Raw genomic sequence first — 17,984 nt, forward strand, 5'->3', positions numbered from 1 at the left:
GGGGAGACAATTTATTTTTTATCCATGTCTTCCAGAAGGTGGTGAGTTTTGCATCTGAGATTCCTTTTGATTGAAAATTCACTATCTCTGTGCTGGATTTTTATGCTGTAAGAGGGCCTTAACTTGGGTTGTGAAAAGAAAGGGAGCTCCTTACTGTTTCATTGTCAGCTTTTCCAGGGAACTGAACGGCTTAAGTCTTTAGCCGCTAGTATTAAAGAGATTTCAAAATTGTTACTTTAGTTACATGACTTCTGTCTCCATCTGATTACAGAAAAAACATGTTCATCTGATGTCTGAACCAACAGTTTCTTTTATTTCATGGCCGGGGTCAAGTAGATTCTATAATGTCCTAACTATTAACTGCTTGAATGAGTCATTATCCATCTTGATGTGATAGAAAGACTTGTCTCCATTTAACCATTTTTGTAGTAATGGTCTGTCTCCACTGGAGAGGTAGTCTTATAGAAATATAAATATTAGATCCGGTACATTTTTAAGTAAATACCTTTTAAGTACTTCTTCACATTCTCAGGCTTGGAATTCTTTGAGGGTGTCTGGGCATGTCTGAATTGTATTTCACATTGGAACTTTGCAGAAACTGGTCACTAGCAATATCAGACATCAGGTAACCTCTGGCAGCCATTTTTCATCAATATTTGTCTTTTTTAAAATCATTTTTAAGTAGTTCAGTATATGTTTGGTCAGCCACTAAAATTATAAATATCACTAAAGCACAAGTCACACCATGTGACAATGTCTTTTCTAGACATCTTTTTTCGTACGTTTACCATTCAAGTTTTGAATATTATTGGAAATTAAATGTGTTCTGCACTGTGCAATGGATGTAGGAAACAGTAGAACAATGTTTTTTTTAATGTTTAAGCTGTTGTAAATTCTGTAGAAATGTTTATAATTTGATTATCACAAAGTTTTGATTTTGCATGAACATTTTGTATAATGTTTAACAACCCGGTATCGATATAACCCTTGTTTCTTTACAAGAAGGGGAGGATTTGGCTGATTGGCAGAAGGCAGAGAGTGAGGATAAAGGGGTCTTTTTCAGGATGGTAGCCAGTGAATAGTGGTGTGTCTCAGGGGTCTGTGCTGGGACCACAACTTTTCACAATATACATTAATGATCCGTAAGAAGGAACTGAAGGCACTGTTGCTAAGTTTGCAGATGATAGAAAGATCTGGGCCGGGATTCTCCCCTACCCGGCGGGGCGGGAGGTCCCGGCGTGATGGAGTGGCGTGAAGCACTCTGGCGTCGGGCCGCCCCGAAGGTGCGGAAGTCTCCACACCTTTAGGGGCCAAGCCCTGACATTGAGAGGCTAGGCCCGCGCCGGAGTGGTTGGCGCCCCGCCGGCTGGCGGGAACGGCCTTTGGCGCCATGCCAGCCAGGGCCGAAGGGACTTCGCCGGCCTGCGGAAGTCCACGCATGCACCGGAGCATCAGCAGCTGCTTACATCATCCCCGTGCAAGCGCAGGGGATGGGGTCACTTCTGCCTCCGCCATCGTGAAGACCATGGCAAATGCGGAAGGAAAAGAGTGCCCCCGCGGCACAGGCCTGCCCGCCGATTGGTGGGCCCCGATTGTGAGCCAGGCCACCGTGGGGGGCACCCCCCGGGGCCAGATCGCCCCCACGCCCCCCCCCCCCCCCCCGGAGGACCCCGGAGCCCGCCCGCGCCGCCTGGTCCCGCCAGTAAGGTAGGTGGTTTGATCCACACAGGCAGGACCAGCATGACAGCGGCGGGACTTCGGCCCATAGCGGGCCGGAGAATCGCCGGGGGCTGCCCGCCGACTTGTGTGGCGCAATTCCCGCCCCCACCGAATCTCCGGTGCCGAAGACTTCAGGACACGGCGGGGGCAGGGTTGAAGCTGGCCCCCGGCGATTCTCCGATCGGCGGGGGGTCGGAGAATCCCGCCCCTGTAGAGGGACAGGTAGCATTGAGGAGGCAGGGGGGGCTGAAGAAGGATTTGGACAGGCTAGGAGAGTGGGCAATGAAGTGGCAGATGAAATACAATGTAGGAAAGTGTGAAGTTATGTACTTTGGAAGCAGGAATGTAGGCATAGACTATTTTCTAAACGGGGAAATGCTTATGAAATCAGAAGCACAAAGGGACTTGGGAGTCCTTGTTCATGATTCTCTTAAGGTTAACGTTCAGGTTCAGTCGGCAGTTAGGAGGCAAATGCAATGTTAGCATTCATGTAGAGAGGGCTAGACTACAAGACCAGGGATTTTCATCTGGGGCTGCATAAGGCTCTGGTCAGACCCCATTTGGCGTTTTGTCAGCAGTTTTGGGCCCCATATCTAAGGAAGGATATGCTGGCCTTGGAAAGGGTCCAGAGGAGGTTCACAAGAATGATCTCTGGCAGAGCTTGTCGTATGAGGAACGGTTGAGGACTCTGGGTCTGTACTCGTTGGAGTTGAGAAGGATGAGGGGGGATCTTACTGAAACTTACAGGATACTGCGAGGCCTGGATAGAGTGGATGTGGAGAGGATGTTTCCACTTGTAGGAAAAACTAGAAGCCGAGGACACAATCTCAGACTAAAGGGACGATCCTTTAAAACAGAGATGAGGAGGAATTTCTTCAGCCAGAGGGTGGTGAATCTGTGGAACTCTTTGCCGCAGAAGGCTGTGGAGGCCAAATCACTGAGTCTTTAAGACAGAGATAGATAGGTTTTTGATCAATATGGGGATCAGGGGTTATGGGGAGAAGGCAGAATGGGGACGAGAAAAATATCAGTCATGATTGAATGGAGCAGACTTGATGGACCAAGTGGCCGAATTCTGTTCTGTGTCTTATGGTCTTATGCTTTTGGACAAACTTGAGCTTAAGTAATAGTTATACCAGATAGCATGCCTTAGTATGTTGATGAGCAATTGACAGATGAGCATTTGCAATATTAAGCTAGGCTTATCAGATACACAGCAGCAACTGACTTTTGCAGAAATAAAAACAGAAACTTAAGCTTTTTCAAAAATGACCATTTAATCGGAAGCGTAGTGCTTCAATATTGAACCATGTTCTTGATTGTAATCAGTATTAAAATGGAAAGCAATACTTCTCGCTAACATATTCCCTGCTAATGACGATGTAATTTTAGAATTGACAACATGGGGACAGGCTTGCAGCATGATAGCGCCATGATGAGCTATGCCATGGAGCGGAAAATTAAAGATTTTTATCTGTGATTTTATCTCCTAAATCTCAAGACGATTGAAATCTTGATTGTGTCAGTGAAGGAATGTACAAAGTGCAGTGGTTCTTTTTTTAAAATTTAGATTATCCAATTATTTTTTCCAATTAAGGGGCAATTTAACGTGGCCAATTCATCTACCCTGCACATCTTTTTAGGTTGTGGGGGTGACACCTACACAGGCATGGTGAGAATGTGCAAACTCTCCACGGACAGTGACCCGGGATCGAACCTGGGACCTCGGCCTCTTGAGGCAGCAGTGCTAACCACTGCGCCAAGGGTAGTGGTTCTTGCCAACGACTGTAAAAGCACAAGGCAGCTCATTGGAGGTATATTTCCAGAAACAAGATCTCCAATGTGAAAGAGCCTTTAGTGAACTCTTTAGCTTGGGCTTATGTTGAATACCTCCATGTCGCTGATTCGAGCAACAATGGCAAAAGCTTGAGGGCAAGGTGCCTATTTGCTGTCACTTTTAACTGAACAATTGTAAATAAAGAAATAGAGTTGGCAGAGAGACATGGGAACACATTTTCAATAAAAGGTTGTTGGCACAAATGTAATACATGCAGATTTGGTAATATTCAGAGGAAACTTGCACCACAAGTGAACTTGGTCCATGATTGCATAAAACATGATTGAGTAAAGCTTTATTTTCAAAATTTAGTGAGTGCCACTGCTGGTTTATGTATCTTCTTTTTATCGTGCATCAAATTCCTTTCGTTTGTTTAGGATTGGATTGCTGATACTGTAAATTTGGGTTTTAACATTATTTTTAAATGAATTTTATGTTAATACTGTTGATAAATTGAACAAAGAATGCCAGTTTCTTAAGAATATAGAGGATGAGAGTTCTTGATTATCACGTCTTTGATGGCTCCTTGGGTATATGTCCCACAAAATGTGGATCAGCTATACATACCAAAGTTGCTGCGTGATGGTATTGTGGTAAGGATACTGAATTTCCCCTTGTGGCCTTCTAAGTTTGTAGAGGAAAGAAATTGCTAAAGTAGTTTGAATTAAATCTAGGAATATCTATTCCTTGAAAGAATACAAGAAATGGGAGCAGGAGTGGGCCATGTCATTCAAAATTGGTTCGACTTGAAAGCTATGGTTTGAAGACAATATTTCATGTATTTCCTCAGAGTTGGGTTAAGTAGTTATGTAACTGCAGCACAGGAACAAAGTGCATATTCTTGAGTAGGTCATGCTGTGATGTTCAGTATTTTTCCCTCTAGAAGAGAAAATAGTTAAAATATTAGAGGGTCACATCCTTCATTGGAAACATGTTGGAATCAGGAGGAAGAAACTCTACCAACCACATAAGAGAATTTTAAGTACTGCAGCTTACCCAAGTCGCCATTTTTATTATGTCAACCCAGTTTCCTTATTCGTGCACTTTCTCAATCTTTTTGCCATTCTTGGGCTATGGAAAAGAAAATCAGCCAGCATTCTTTCCATAAATAATTGAGCAGTGCCTACCTGCTGAAACATGCAAATGTATAAAATGTAACTTGTTTTAAACCACACTATCTCTGAACCACAACACCGGCAGGTAGAGTTTTTTTTAATGTTTGAAACTGCAGGCAGAAAATTGTGCATTCCATTGAATTTTTGGAATGTGTCTGGAATCAAGCTCCCAACCGACCTTACTATGACATTGATTTGATTTGTCAATGCGTGTGATGACCACAGGCAAGCACAATGCAATACAAGTGAAGAGGGCTCTCAATAGAGCATGTACATCTGCCACACTGTTAACACTAACATTATTACAATTACACGGTTATTCCTTGAGACTTGTTCCTGTCTGGGTAATACTTTGTAACTACATAGCTGAAAAAATATTTTAATTAAGAACTTCTATCTCACTGAGGAGGTGTCGAGCTGATTCACATCCAACAATTAGCTCTGAAAACTCTGCACCCATTTTGACAGCTGCGATAAATTCCACCACAGCAGATGAGACAATCCACAATATTCGAAGAAAAAGTCAATTCTCCCCGTATCCCAATGTTAGTGGATCCTTTAAAAAATTCTAGGACCTGGATCTACATCTTGGCGTAAAACTAATCAGTTCTTCCTTGGGTCATATCCTATCTGTGCAGCAAGCTTGGTTGAAATCTGTCCATTAGTTATTGTGATGTTTTGTTTACAAACTAAAGGGATAAACATTACCTCTGCTTAGTGTTACAACCAAAACCAATGTTATTTGCTGAGCAAGCTAAGTGCCAGAGGGTAACCTGTCTTCTGATCATAAACTTTTTTTTTAAATCGAGGAAGAAAGAGCTACTAATCCTAGAAGCCATGAAACTCTAATAGCACTTGTAGAATATTAAAAATTGAAAGATTTATTAGCAAGAAGAAAATAAATTGAGCACACAGGATTCAAGTTACAGAGTTAAAATAGTCTTACAAAACATTACACCTCTGGCAACCAGAGCTAGGGAGGGAGGGGGGAAATATTTTTCACTTTAGAAAGGGTGTCTTACTTTTTTTTTTAAAGTACATGGCTTAAATTCAACCTATATTTTTAAACATTTTTTTTTAAAGAAGGAAAACTATATATATGGTGCCTTATGGTAGGGTGCAGAAATGCACCAGGGGGTTAGAAAGTATTTTGGCCAGAAGTCTCTGAGTTAAGTGACCATGGATGAGTATCTGAGCAGTAAGGGAGTGTATCGAAAACTCACCACTAAGGATGGCTCCTGTCTCTACAGGACTGTCTCTTAGCAGCTGTTCATGACGCAAATGAAAACAAAAAGTGGGCAGCACTGTAGCACAGTGGTTAGCTCAGTTACTTCACAGCTCCAGGGTCCCAGGTTCGATACCCGACTTGGGTAACTGTCTGTGTGGTGTTTGCACTTTCTCCCCCCTGTCTGCGTGGGTTTCCTCAGGGTGCTCTGCCAGTTTTCTCTCACAGTCCAAAGATGTGCAGGTTCGGTGGATTGGCCATGATAAATTGCCCTTAGTGTTCAAAAACGTTAGATGAGGTTACGGGGATAGGGTGGAGGTGTGGGCTTAAGTGGGGTGCTCTTTGCAGGGGCCAATGCAGACTCGATGGGCTGAATGACCTCCTTCAGCACTGAAAATTCTCTGTATGTCTATATAACCAAAATACACAAATTGTTTGGCAATAACCCCTTTATAATTTTTAACTACAATATCCCTATATATTACCCAAGGCAAAAACTGCTAGCACTTTAGTAAAAATATCCCACATGACTTCTCAATATATTCCACTATGTTGTGGAATTCCACAAAGTTCAAAAAGCAAACTGCATTCTGAAACAAAACGTTTTCTAGTCACATTGGTTGGCTGGTTCAGATTTCAGACCTTCTCTCAGCACAGGACTGGTCTCAGGAAATCTCCTCCAACACAGCTACCATAACTTAGCTCAACATATTTCCTTAGACGTTTCCCCTTCATTCTCTGATTCAGTTGTACCCTGCACCTCTTTGAATCAACTTTACCAAATTATAAAAACCTTTCATGTTTTCCCTCTTGCCTCCACTTTTGGGTTGAATAAAATTTAATAATGTTCCATTGTTTGCTGAGTAACCTATGTGTTGTAAAAGTCCCTTTCAACGACCCTCTGAAATTTAACAGCTGAAAAGCTAAGTCCCTATATATTTCCTAATGCGCACACATATACTCACATACACAATCTCCCATACAGAATACCCCAATATTCTCAAAATTCAAAAACAATCCATCTCACGCTATCTTCAGAGGCAGAGATGAACATGGTAAATTATCTCCATCAGTTTAAGTTTGCTAATATACAGTGAAAAAATACCCACTTCACAAAGTAAGTGATTTTTGGCAATAAATATGTGTGGTATATGGTGAACTTTTCTTAACGGCTGGTCAATTTTGGAACCCATTTTCACATCATCCCAAAGATGAGTAGCCATCTCCTGCAGGTCTCAATTGATCTCAACACTGCTCAAACTGGTCTGACTGCTGTTGGCTCTGAACCCTTCAGCTCCTGTTTATTGTCTACTATTGTGTTATTGTGATGTATGGTACTGTGGGAGGATACTTATCTGATGGCCTGGCCCTGCTCTTCTTCTGTCTCCTCAATTGACCAATGCTGACTTTCTGCACTTCCATGTACTGGGTTCATGTTAACTGTCCCTTGCACACTTTGCCTGTGCATAAATTTGACTATTGATGCAAGACTGGAAGATGATAATCTTTTATTGTCACAAGTAGGCTTACATTGACACTGCAATGAAGTTACTCTATTAAAAAAACCCTAGTCGCCACTGTTCAGGTTATAGAGGGAGAATTCAGAATTCTCAGCTGGTACAGGAATTGAACCCACGCTGCTGGCCTTGTTCTGCATAACAAACCAGCTGTTGAGCCAACTGAGCTAAACCAAATGAACAGTGATGAGGCTGGAGCAGGGAGACTCAGTCTGAAAGGAACCAGACTACTACAGAAGCCTATAGCCATGAGTTTTCCTGGCTGCTTAAAACAGATAAGGCAAGGGCCATTTTTCTTTTCTTCCCTAAAACAGGTGTATTTTGGATGCGCAGAATTACTATATGCAGACCATGGGTCTCCAATCCAAACCACTTGTGCCTCTTGTCAATGCTCGGTTCCAAACAATTTAGATCTGCAATATTTGGCTACATATTAAGCAGCCTTGGTCAACTATGAATTGGAAACAAAAAGTCACATAATTTATATAGTGTGTTCTTGTGCCAATGAATTCAAATTAGACAATTGGTAGTAAAACATTGATTCCCACAACTCAGAAGGTGACATTTCAGCGCACTCAGTCCAGACGGGATGTTTCTTTCCTTGGGGGCACTAAATTGCAACTCCCCCTCAGTGAAATCTGTGACTATGATGTCAAACAGGTCTGCATCTATATGACCACTGTTCTGAATATTGTGGGAAAATAATCTTGCTAGTAAGTTCTGGGAGGTTTTTCTTTGAGAAACTAAACATGTAGGTTAAGTATTTTAATCAGAGAAATAGAAAGCCTTCTTGAAAGATGATCATGGAAACTAGCTTACAGGGGGAATACTCCATTTTTTATCATTCCTGCTAGTGAGATTCAAATGAGAAAGGAAGAGAGTACTACTCTTGGCTGTCTCCATAGAATCGCTAAAGTTCAGAAGGAGGCCATTCGGTCCATCAAGTCTGCACCAACCTCCGAAAGAGCACCCTACCTAGGCCCACTCCCCTGCCCTATCCCCATAACCCAACCTGTCCACATCTTTGGATTTGCTGATGCCAAACTTTTTTTTAAAATCACCCATACACAGAACTGTCTGAATCAATTATTCACCCCTCTTTTGAATAGGAGGTGAAATAGAAATGCATGTTAATAGAAGCCATGAACAGGTACAGATGTTGCTCCATTTGGTTTTTGTGGTGATATGCATCACTGTAAATACACATGGGGTTAATGTAAATACACTACGACTAAGTAAACACTAGAGGGAGCACCAGAGACGTCATGACATGCAGACATACAGCTAATGAACATATAGAATAGGACACGACCAATGGGCAGTCAAGACACCCAGAGGTGACACTACCACAAGGGGGCATTACACAACCCATATATAAGGACAGGGCACACATGCTCTGACTCTTTCCACAGGCGACACTCAGAAAGTAGGACAGGGGCAGATCAGAAGCATCACACCCACCACATGGATTAGAGCAGACTGGTTAGTTAGACTGAGTTACTATAGCAAGATTAGCAGGAGAGTCGAACTCATAGAGAACTGTGCTAATGGTTCAATAAATCACATTGAACTTACTTCAAAGTCTGCAGTATCCTTTGGTCAAAGCTGCATCGAGTTGCAGCCTGTGTTATCCCAGAATACATAACACAACATGATACGAGGCGTGCCTGTTGAATCTATATAGTTCAACTCAGCAAGATTCGTGACTACCAACAACAGCATCCAGGCAAGATGATCGAGATTCCGGTTCCTCAGCAGCTCAGGTACCACGGCAATCTCAGTGCCAACTGGCATGCATTCAAGCAGAGATTTGAGATTTACATGGTTGCATCCGACCTAGATGGCGTGGCCGATGCTGAGAAGATAGATCTTCTACTCACCATTGCGGGTGAAAGTGCAACAGAAATTTTCAACTCCTTCAAGTGCTTCAAAGGGCAGGACAAGAGAAACTTCAAGACAGTCCTGGACAAGTTTGAAAACTACTGCGAGGTGAACACAACAGAAATCGGTAAAACTGGCGCCTATACTCACCACGAGGCAAAGGTAGGCTTGCAACAGAAGCAAACGGCAATTTTGATTGGCAGCCATCTTGCGGAATGAGCCACACATGCGCAGTTCCTGAGAAAACGCAAACTGGCGAAACAGTGTTTTGCGCATGCACAAGAAGCCGCGCATGCACAGTTGCGAAAAGAACGCACAGTGCAGGAAAAGCGATCTGCGCATGTGCAATCCATTCCTACGCTCTACATCACAAGCGTTCAAAGAACCAGAAATAAAGAATATTGGAAGCACCACCCTGCTCTTCTTCAATGCTGTGGAATCTCGTATCCACCTGAGAGGGCAGATGGGGGCTCTAGTTTAACCTAATTCAATGGTGTCTTGCTCCTTCAGTACTGCAGTGAAGTGTCAGCTTAAAATATGTGCTCAAATCTCAAGACTGAAACTTGAATATACAATAATTTTAATAATAGACAGGAGTGTTATCACTTAACCACGGCTAAAACCTACCAGACATTTATGTGTGGAGCATATTGAAAATGTAAATGCTACAAGGTTTTCAGTTTGATTTACAGCTGTGTCGTGTGTCCTAAGCGAGTATATGGCCAGCAGTTAAATGGCTGTGTGGTTATCTGCATGTAGGCATACGTGAGCAGCAAATCTGAAGTCAGGTACTCGGCAATATTCATCGTATGCATTTTGTTGCTTATGTACATGGCACCTGATTTAAGTTGTACCTTCTTTCACGGCTGTTCCTAGGTCTTTCAGGTATTGCACCCAGTGTTATGGCAAACTACTACCTACTGCTACTTCAAACTAGACTGAAAGTATGCTCAAAAACTACTGGACTGATGTATGCAGTGGCCAGCAAACAGCTCCCATTCGAAAATTCTTCATGGTACAATCGGAGCTGGCACTTCCTCAGTACCTTTATAAACTGGTTGACTGTGTACTTTGAATAGTTGAGGAAAATAAGTTCTAGTACATCTTGTAACCTTGAGTTGGTTGTATTATATCAATGTGGCAAAAGTATATCAATGGGCAAGATTTTCCAGTCCTGAAATTCTTACCCGAAGTCAATGGACCTTTTGCTGAAGCGTCAAAGTTTCTGTCTCTTTCCCCCCCCCCACCCCCCCAAATAATTCCCACAGTGGGCAGGAAAGGAAAATCCCACCCAATGTGTTTAAAGAACCCTTTTTAAAAAATAAAGAGGCACTTCCTGATAGGCAGGATGAAACTCTAGTAGATATCTATTTTTTTTTTGTAAATATTTTAATCCTCTTCCTTTTTCACATTTTCTCCCAAATTTACACCCAATAATCAGCAACGAATATAATGTCAATCTCCATATCAATAACAATGATCCCATCCTCCCACCAAACCCAAACATTATCCCGCATGTTTACATAAACAAATGACAAAAAGGAATCAGGAATCACCCATAGTCACCATTAACATACACAGTCCCTCTCCCCCCAACCCTCTCAGCTCCCCCCAATGTTCGATGTGATTCAATTGTTGAAAGTGCATAATGAATAACGCCCATGAATTGTAGAACCCCTCCATCCTTCCCCTCGGTTCAAATTTGACCTTTTCACGCGTCAAGAATTCCAGCAGGTACCCCTGCCACGCCAGGGCACAGGGTGGAGAGGTTGATCTCCACAGGATCCACCTTCGGGCGAAGGCTACAACATCTGCCTCCAACACCCCGAATATGGCCTCCCGAGAGCCCGGGTCCAGTTTAACCTCGGTAGACATCTATAATGGGGTTCTATTTTGAGGTTTAAAATTCCTCTATTACCTCCCTCTTTTTCTTCCTATGCTAATTTTTCCAGGCCATATGCACTCTGAGATTAAAAGAGCAGATAAGTGACTTGCTCTCAGGCTCGGAGGCAAGGAGCCACATAGCACTAACTTTGCAACAGGTATGCTGATGAATTAAAACTGTGTTTCTTTGTCAGAATGTTATAATGCTGCTTCTGTTTTATTCTTCAGGTGCTCATCAGTCATTTGTACACCACGCAAAAGCTCATCATTGAAAATCAGTGAAACCGTGCATTGAGAGGCAACAAAAATGTTTGAAAAAGGAGTCAAAGAACTAAAGTTTCTTTCTCGCTGCGTATTGTAAAAGATTCTAATGGTAATACTTGCACATCAATGTCATCTCTTCAGTTAATTGCACCGGAATTTAGTTATATAGTGTCAGTGATCCCCAATATTTGGGATATTGGAGCAATTGCACATGTCAGCTAGACAATATTAAATGTATACAATTTTGGACAGTGACAAGACAATGTATTTTTGGTTAAAGCTCATCCTCTGCATATCCAATAAAATAACTGAAAATAAATGCACTAATGACACGTATTTGAAGTGTATACACTTGGTTAATGTTTTGCACTAGAATAATCTCTGCAAATACTTACATTGATACGGTAAGTGTCCTAGTTTTGAAATGGGGCACTTTATTTTTAAACCTGCCCTTCGCACTATTGATGGCATGGTACTGCGTCAAAATATCCTGATACTTTAAATAAATAATCTTCCATCATTACAAATACTGAATTAATTTTTAACTGCATACCATTGGAATGAATATAAATCATCAACCAGAAGTGACGCAGGCTCTTTATCATTACGTGCTTTGTTAGCTCACATTGCATTCAAATACAGCTTTAATTAAGCTTTTGTGTCTCACTAAAAATAGAAAGTAACCAAACATTGTAACATTGCAAAGTTGTTTCTTGAAGGTTTTTAGGAACAAAAATAATTTACCCTGTTCAATTACAAATCCATAGTATATAACCAATATTGTACAATGCCAAATGTATTTTTGCACTGGCCACATGAATAATCACTTGTGAATGTCTGCAATTTTCCATTTACTCAGATGCTAACAAGTATTGCACAGCATGTCACAGCCAATTAACATGCAATGAAGATACATATCCAAACATGGTGTTCATAAATGTTCTTTTGCTGCCAATCATACTTCCAAGTACTGCACCAAATATATTTTTTTTAAGTAGAAAGAAACTACAAGAACGGAAAATACAAAGCTTGAATATCTGCACCCTCTTATTGATCTTAGTGTGTGCTCAACCCAATGTTTACTTTCCAACAATTGATTTTGTAACTGTGAAGAAAGGCTTGTTTAATGCAAGAATGATGCATTCTTCACATGGTATGATGTTACTACCCTTATAAAAATCGTCTGACTTATTTTGAGCAATACCAGATGGGAGTTGCCACCAGAAAGAACATCTTGCAAATACTGCACATCTGTCCCACTCCAGATGCTGCACTTTGATATAGATGCAAAACAATATTTTTCATAAAAGCAGGATTTCGAGCTATATAAATAGAGGCAGAGCGTGCAAAAACAAGGACGTTTTGCAAAGCTATTGCAAGTCACTGGATAGACCTCAGCCAGAGTATTGTTTCCAATTCTGTGCATCACACTTCAGGAAAGATGTCAACCTTCAAAAGGAGTTCAATATGTCATTGCAAAGGAAACAAATGCAGGGTATTGGGAAAGAGTGGGGAGTGGGATAATTGGGTAGCTCTGTCAAAGCACTGGCACAGACATGATGGAATGAATGGCTGCCTTTTATGCTGTATGTTTCTAAAAGAGAGTGAAAAAAGATGGCCAATTAACCAAGGGTTCTAGTGCAGGGCTTGAAAATTACAAGAGAGTTATTGACCTCTTGCATACTGACAGTGAGTCGTCACCCAACAATAACAGGCTAGGTTTGCAATTAAACATCGCCATGTTCTAGACATGAGACTATCTCTAACCAATGTGATGGTAGATTGACTGACAAGAAGAAATTTGTCACCATATTTGACAGATTCGTCATGTTATCACATTAGCAATACGGCACATGGATTTCAAATGGGTCATCTGCCTGCTGTAATATTTCAAGTATTTATTTAACATTTTTCACAGCGAGCATGTAGAAAGAGTTACATTAAATCCTCATTTTAAGTTGCCCCATTTTGAGTCTTATCGCTTTAATGTCAAAAGTGGATAGTATGGATTAACTCCAACACCTAATGGGTCTGGGGTGAGAAATTGAACTCATTTGCATCTTGTTTTGCATGCTAGGATCTCTCTCAGAGTCCCAAAATTATGCTTACAGTACATGCGCATCTTTGTGGGGTGAATTTTGCCAGGCACTACATTAATCAGGAGGTTAGCACATGCACAGTAAACTTTCTCTGGAAGTATGCAGAGTTGACAAAGGCCCTGCGATGCTATTTTGGAGTTCAGTACTCCAGTTAATTCCCTCTCACAACCTGACTAAACTAACTAGAGATTCAGCAGTAGAAAGGACACTTCCTGACCATCGCTATTTAACGTGATCATCAGTTACTTACAGGTGAGTTGCTGGTTGTTGCTACAATTCTCTGAGTGATTGGTGCTTTCTATAATTGTTCCAAGTTTTATAAGTCTACAGGGAATGATGTGACATGTATTGAAGAACATTTTTCTGATTGCAAAATGTTTCCACATATCAAATGCATCTTGGATCACAGTGTGATAGGGAGAACAGAATAGGACAAATTACTGGAACAGGAGGGGGAGAACGGTACTCCGCAGAACACGATATTCATCCAAGATGGGTTAGGAACCAGAAACCTTCTAAAGTAGACAAATTTTGAAATCCCGGTTACCCAGGATTAGAATGGAGTCACAGATTCCATAGTTTTAAACAAACAAAATAAACTTTACTATATAATATCTGAAAAGTAAAACAATTTATAATATCTAATTTATATTCTAACATTCAGAATTAACATGACATAAATATAAATTAACAAGCTGTGGTTGAACACTTCGCATTGCATATTGAATGGCAGATGCAACTGAGACAGATCACACAAATTTCTCAGTGAACCACTCGGGTGTCGGAGGCCACTGTGAGTCACGATATCTTAAATCCTGTCTCTCTCATGAGGTATTCCAACTCACTGCTTCTCGGCCATTTGGCTAAGGTCAAGTGTCAGATCAAGCCCAAGATGAGGTGCAATGCCTTTTCTTGTCAGGTTGCATCTTGTATGTCTCCTTTGTAGAGACCATGAATTGTTTTTTGGAGCAAGCAATGAGATAAATTAAGGGTTTTCCCTATCCACTCTGCGCATTGACTTTGTAATTTTAAGGATGGGATTTTAAAAAATTTAAATGAGGGATTCTAACTCTGCACTTTCAAACAACTGGCCACTGAATTCCCTCAAAAGCTGCACAGACTTGGACTGCCTCAATGACTGCTCGCCTTCCAATGGTTCTATCCCTCCATGATGGCGTTGTCTTTCAGGGTTCACCTAAAAGCTTATAAACTAATTTAGCTCCAACTCAAAACATCTTTCTTGACTGCACGTCTTTGCAAGCAGCTTAGACACTATGCTCCAATTCCCTAGCTACGTTAGCCCACCTGCTGTTTTATGGCTCCCTTGATTCTGACTCTTAAGCAAACATTTAATAATAATCTTTATTGTCACAAGTAGGCTTACATTGCAATGATGTTACTTCCCCCTAGTAGGGGAAGGTCTCAGATCTATAAAGAGCTGATGGAGTGGAGGGAGCCCCGATAGGGGAGGTGAAGAGAAAGTGGGAAGAAGAGCTGGGTGGGGAGTTGGAGGCCGGGTTATGGGAGGAAGCCCTGAGGTGAGTGAATACTTTCTCGTCCTCTGCCAGGTTCAGCGTGATAAAGTTTAAGGTGATCCATAGGGCGCACATGACTGTGACCCGGATGAGCAGGTACTTTGAGGAAGTGGATGATAGATGCGGGCGCTGTGCAGAGGGTCCTGTGAACCATGTCCATATGTTTTGGATGCGTCCAAGGCTGAGAGGTTTCTGGAAGGGGGTTTCTGACGTCATGTCAGAGGCCTTAAAAGTGAGGGTGGTTCCAAGTCCAGAGGTGGTGTCACGGGAGTGTCCCTTTAAGAAATGTTTTTGTCTTGTCACATGGCTTCAGTGATGTCATTGTGTGGGTGGAGCTGGGCTGTGGGTCTGAGCTTTGCTTACATTTTGGTTTGGGCTTGTTTTGGTGGCTCTGAGTTTTTTGCTTTTGTATTCACAATTGGCTGCTGTATTCAGATAGACAAGTATCTTGGAGTGTCTCTATCTTCACTTTCAAAGCTGTTTCCAGATTACTTGATAACTTGAAAAGAAATAACTGTCTTCTGGAAGGGATTCAAACCTGTTGATTTGGGAAGGAAACAAGAAGAATCCACACCAAGTCTTCGATAGTAAGAGCGCTGTCTGCTGGACCACACCTTTGAAAAGGGGCTTCTGGTTAATGCGATCTTATTACTAAATTGGAACAGCTTAAGGGGGAAATTTATTAAGGGTTATAATAGAGGACTTTAGGGCAGCACGGCCTAGTGGCTAGCACAACCGCCTCACGGCGCTGAGGTCCCAGGTTCGATCCCGGCTCTGGGTCACTGTCCGTGTGGAGTTTGCACATTCTCCCCGTGTCTGCGTGGGTTTCGCCCCCACAACCCAAAAATGTGCAGAGTAGGTGGATTGGCCATGCTAAAAAGCCCCTTAATTGGAAAAAATAATTGGGTAATCTAAATTTTTTTTTTTAAATAATAGAGGACTTTAGCTATGTGGGGTATTTTATGTTTGCAGTTGATAAAAATGCTTACTGTATGTGTTTATAAAAATGTTAACTAAATTTGTAGAATAAACATTGTTGTTGATTAAAAGCGCTTAAGACTTCTGTTGAATAACACCTGCCCAAATTGGGATCATGTGGGTTTTATGAGGGGATTGCTGGCAGCGATCCCAGATGTTGCCACGCATCAGTTGATCAAAGAAGAATAAAGAACAAAGAAAAGTACAGCATAGGAACAGGCCCCTCGGCCCTCCAAGCCTGCGCCAACCAATGCTGCCCGTCTAAACTAAAATCTTCGACACTTCTGGGGTCCGTATCCCTCTATTCCCATCCTATTCATGTATTTATCAAGATGTCCCTTAAACATCACTATCGTCCCTGCTTCCACCACCTCCTCCAGCAGTTCCAGGCACCCACTATTGTGTAATAAATTTGCCTCGTACATCTCCTCTAAACCTTGCCCCTCACACCTTAAACCTATGCCCCCTAATAATTGACCCCTCTACCCTGGGAAAAGTCTCTGACTATCCATTCTGTCTCTGCCCCTCATAATTTTGTAGGCCTTTATCAGGTCGCCCCTCAACCTCCTTCGTTCCAGTGAGAACAAACCAAGTTTATTCAACCTCTCCTCATAGCTAATGCCCTCCATACCAGGCAATATCCTGGTAAATCTGTTCTGCACCCTCTCTGAAGCCTCCACATCCTTCTGGTAATGTGGCGACCAGAATTGAACACTATACTCCAAGTGTGGCCTAACTAAGGTTCTATACAGTTGCAACATGACTTGTCACTTTTTACACTCAGTGACCCGGCCAATGAAGGCAAGCATGCAGTATGCCTTCTTGACTACCTTCTCCACCTGTGTTGCCACTTTCGGTGACCTGTGGACCTATACACTCAGAACTCTCTGACTTTAAAGACTCGTGAGGGTTCTACCATTCACTGTATAGTCCCTACCTGTATTAGACCTTCCAAAATGCATGACCTCACATTTGTCCGGATTCAACCTCATCTGCCATCTCTCCGCCCAAGTCTCCAAACGATCTAAATCCTGCTGTATCCTCTGACAGTCCTCATTGCTATCCGCAATTCCACCAACCTTTGTGTCGTCCGCAAACTTACGAATCCGACCAGTTACATTTTCCTCCAAATCATTTATATATACTATGAAAAGGTCCCAGCACTGAACCCTGCGGAACACCACTAGTCACAGCCCTCCAATCAGAAAAGCACCCTTCCATTGCTACTCTCTGCCTTCTATGACCTAGCCAGTTCTGTATCCATCTTGCAGCTCGCCTCTGATCCCGGGTGACTTCACCTTTTGTACCAGTCTGCCATGAGGGACCTTGTCAAAGGCCTTCCTGAAGTCCATATAGACAATATCCACTGCCCCACCTGCATCAATCATCTTTGTGACCTCCTCGAAAAACTCTATCAAGTTAGTGAGACAAGACCACCCTTCACAAAACCGTGCTGTCTCTCGCTAATACGTCCACTTGCTTCCAAATGGGTGTAGATCCTGTCTCGAAAAATTCTCTCCAGTAATTTCCCTACCACTGATGTAAAGCTCACCGGTCTGTAGTTCACTGGATTATCCTTGCTAACCTTCTTAAACAAAGGAACAACATTGGCTATTCTTCAGTCCCCTGAGACATCAGCTGAAGACAGTGCGGAACCAAAAATTTCTGTCAAGGCCTCAGCAATTTCCTCTCTTGACTCCTTCAGTATTCTAGGGTAGATCCCATCAGGCCCTGGGGACTTATCCACCTTAATATTTTTCAAGACACCCAACACCTCGTCTTTTTGGTTCTCAATGTGACCAAGGCTATCTACACACCTTTCTCCAGACTCAGCATCCACCAATTCCTTCTCTTTGGTGAATACTGATGCAAAGTATTCATTTAGTACCTCGCCCATTTCCTCTGGCTCCACACATAGATTCCCTCCCCT

At 42.2% G+C, this 17,984-nt stretch overlaps 1 protein-coding gene across 1 annotated transcript in view; it reads left to right on the plus strand.

The window, feature by feature from the left end:
- Positions 1 to 11,778, plus strand: part of LOC119965794 (LYR motif-containing protein 4) — a 255,891-nt gene extending 244,113 nt beyond the window's left edge. The window contains exon 3 of the mRNA XM_038796636.1: positions 11,407 to 11,778. Within this exon, the coding sequence (XP_038652564.1) occupies positions 11,407 to 11,460 (54 nt within the window). The 3' untranslated portion in view covers positions 11,461 to 11,778. The remainder of the gene's footprint in view (positions 1 to 11,406) is intronic.
- The last annotated feature ends 6,206 nt before the right edge of the window (positions 11,779 to 17,984 follow it).

Source organism: Scyliorhinus canicula, chromosome 5 (genome assembly GCF_902713615.1).
Source record: "Scyliorhinus canicula chromosome 5, sScyCan1.1, whole genome shotgun sequence".
NCBI lineage: Eukaryota > Metazoa > Chordata > Chondrichthyes > Carcharhiniformes > Scyliorhinidae > Scyliorhinus > Scyliorhinus canicula.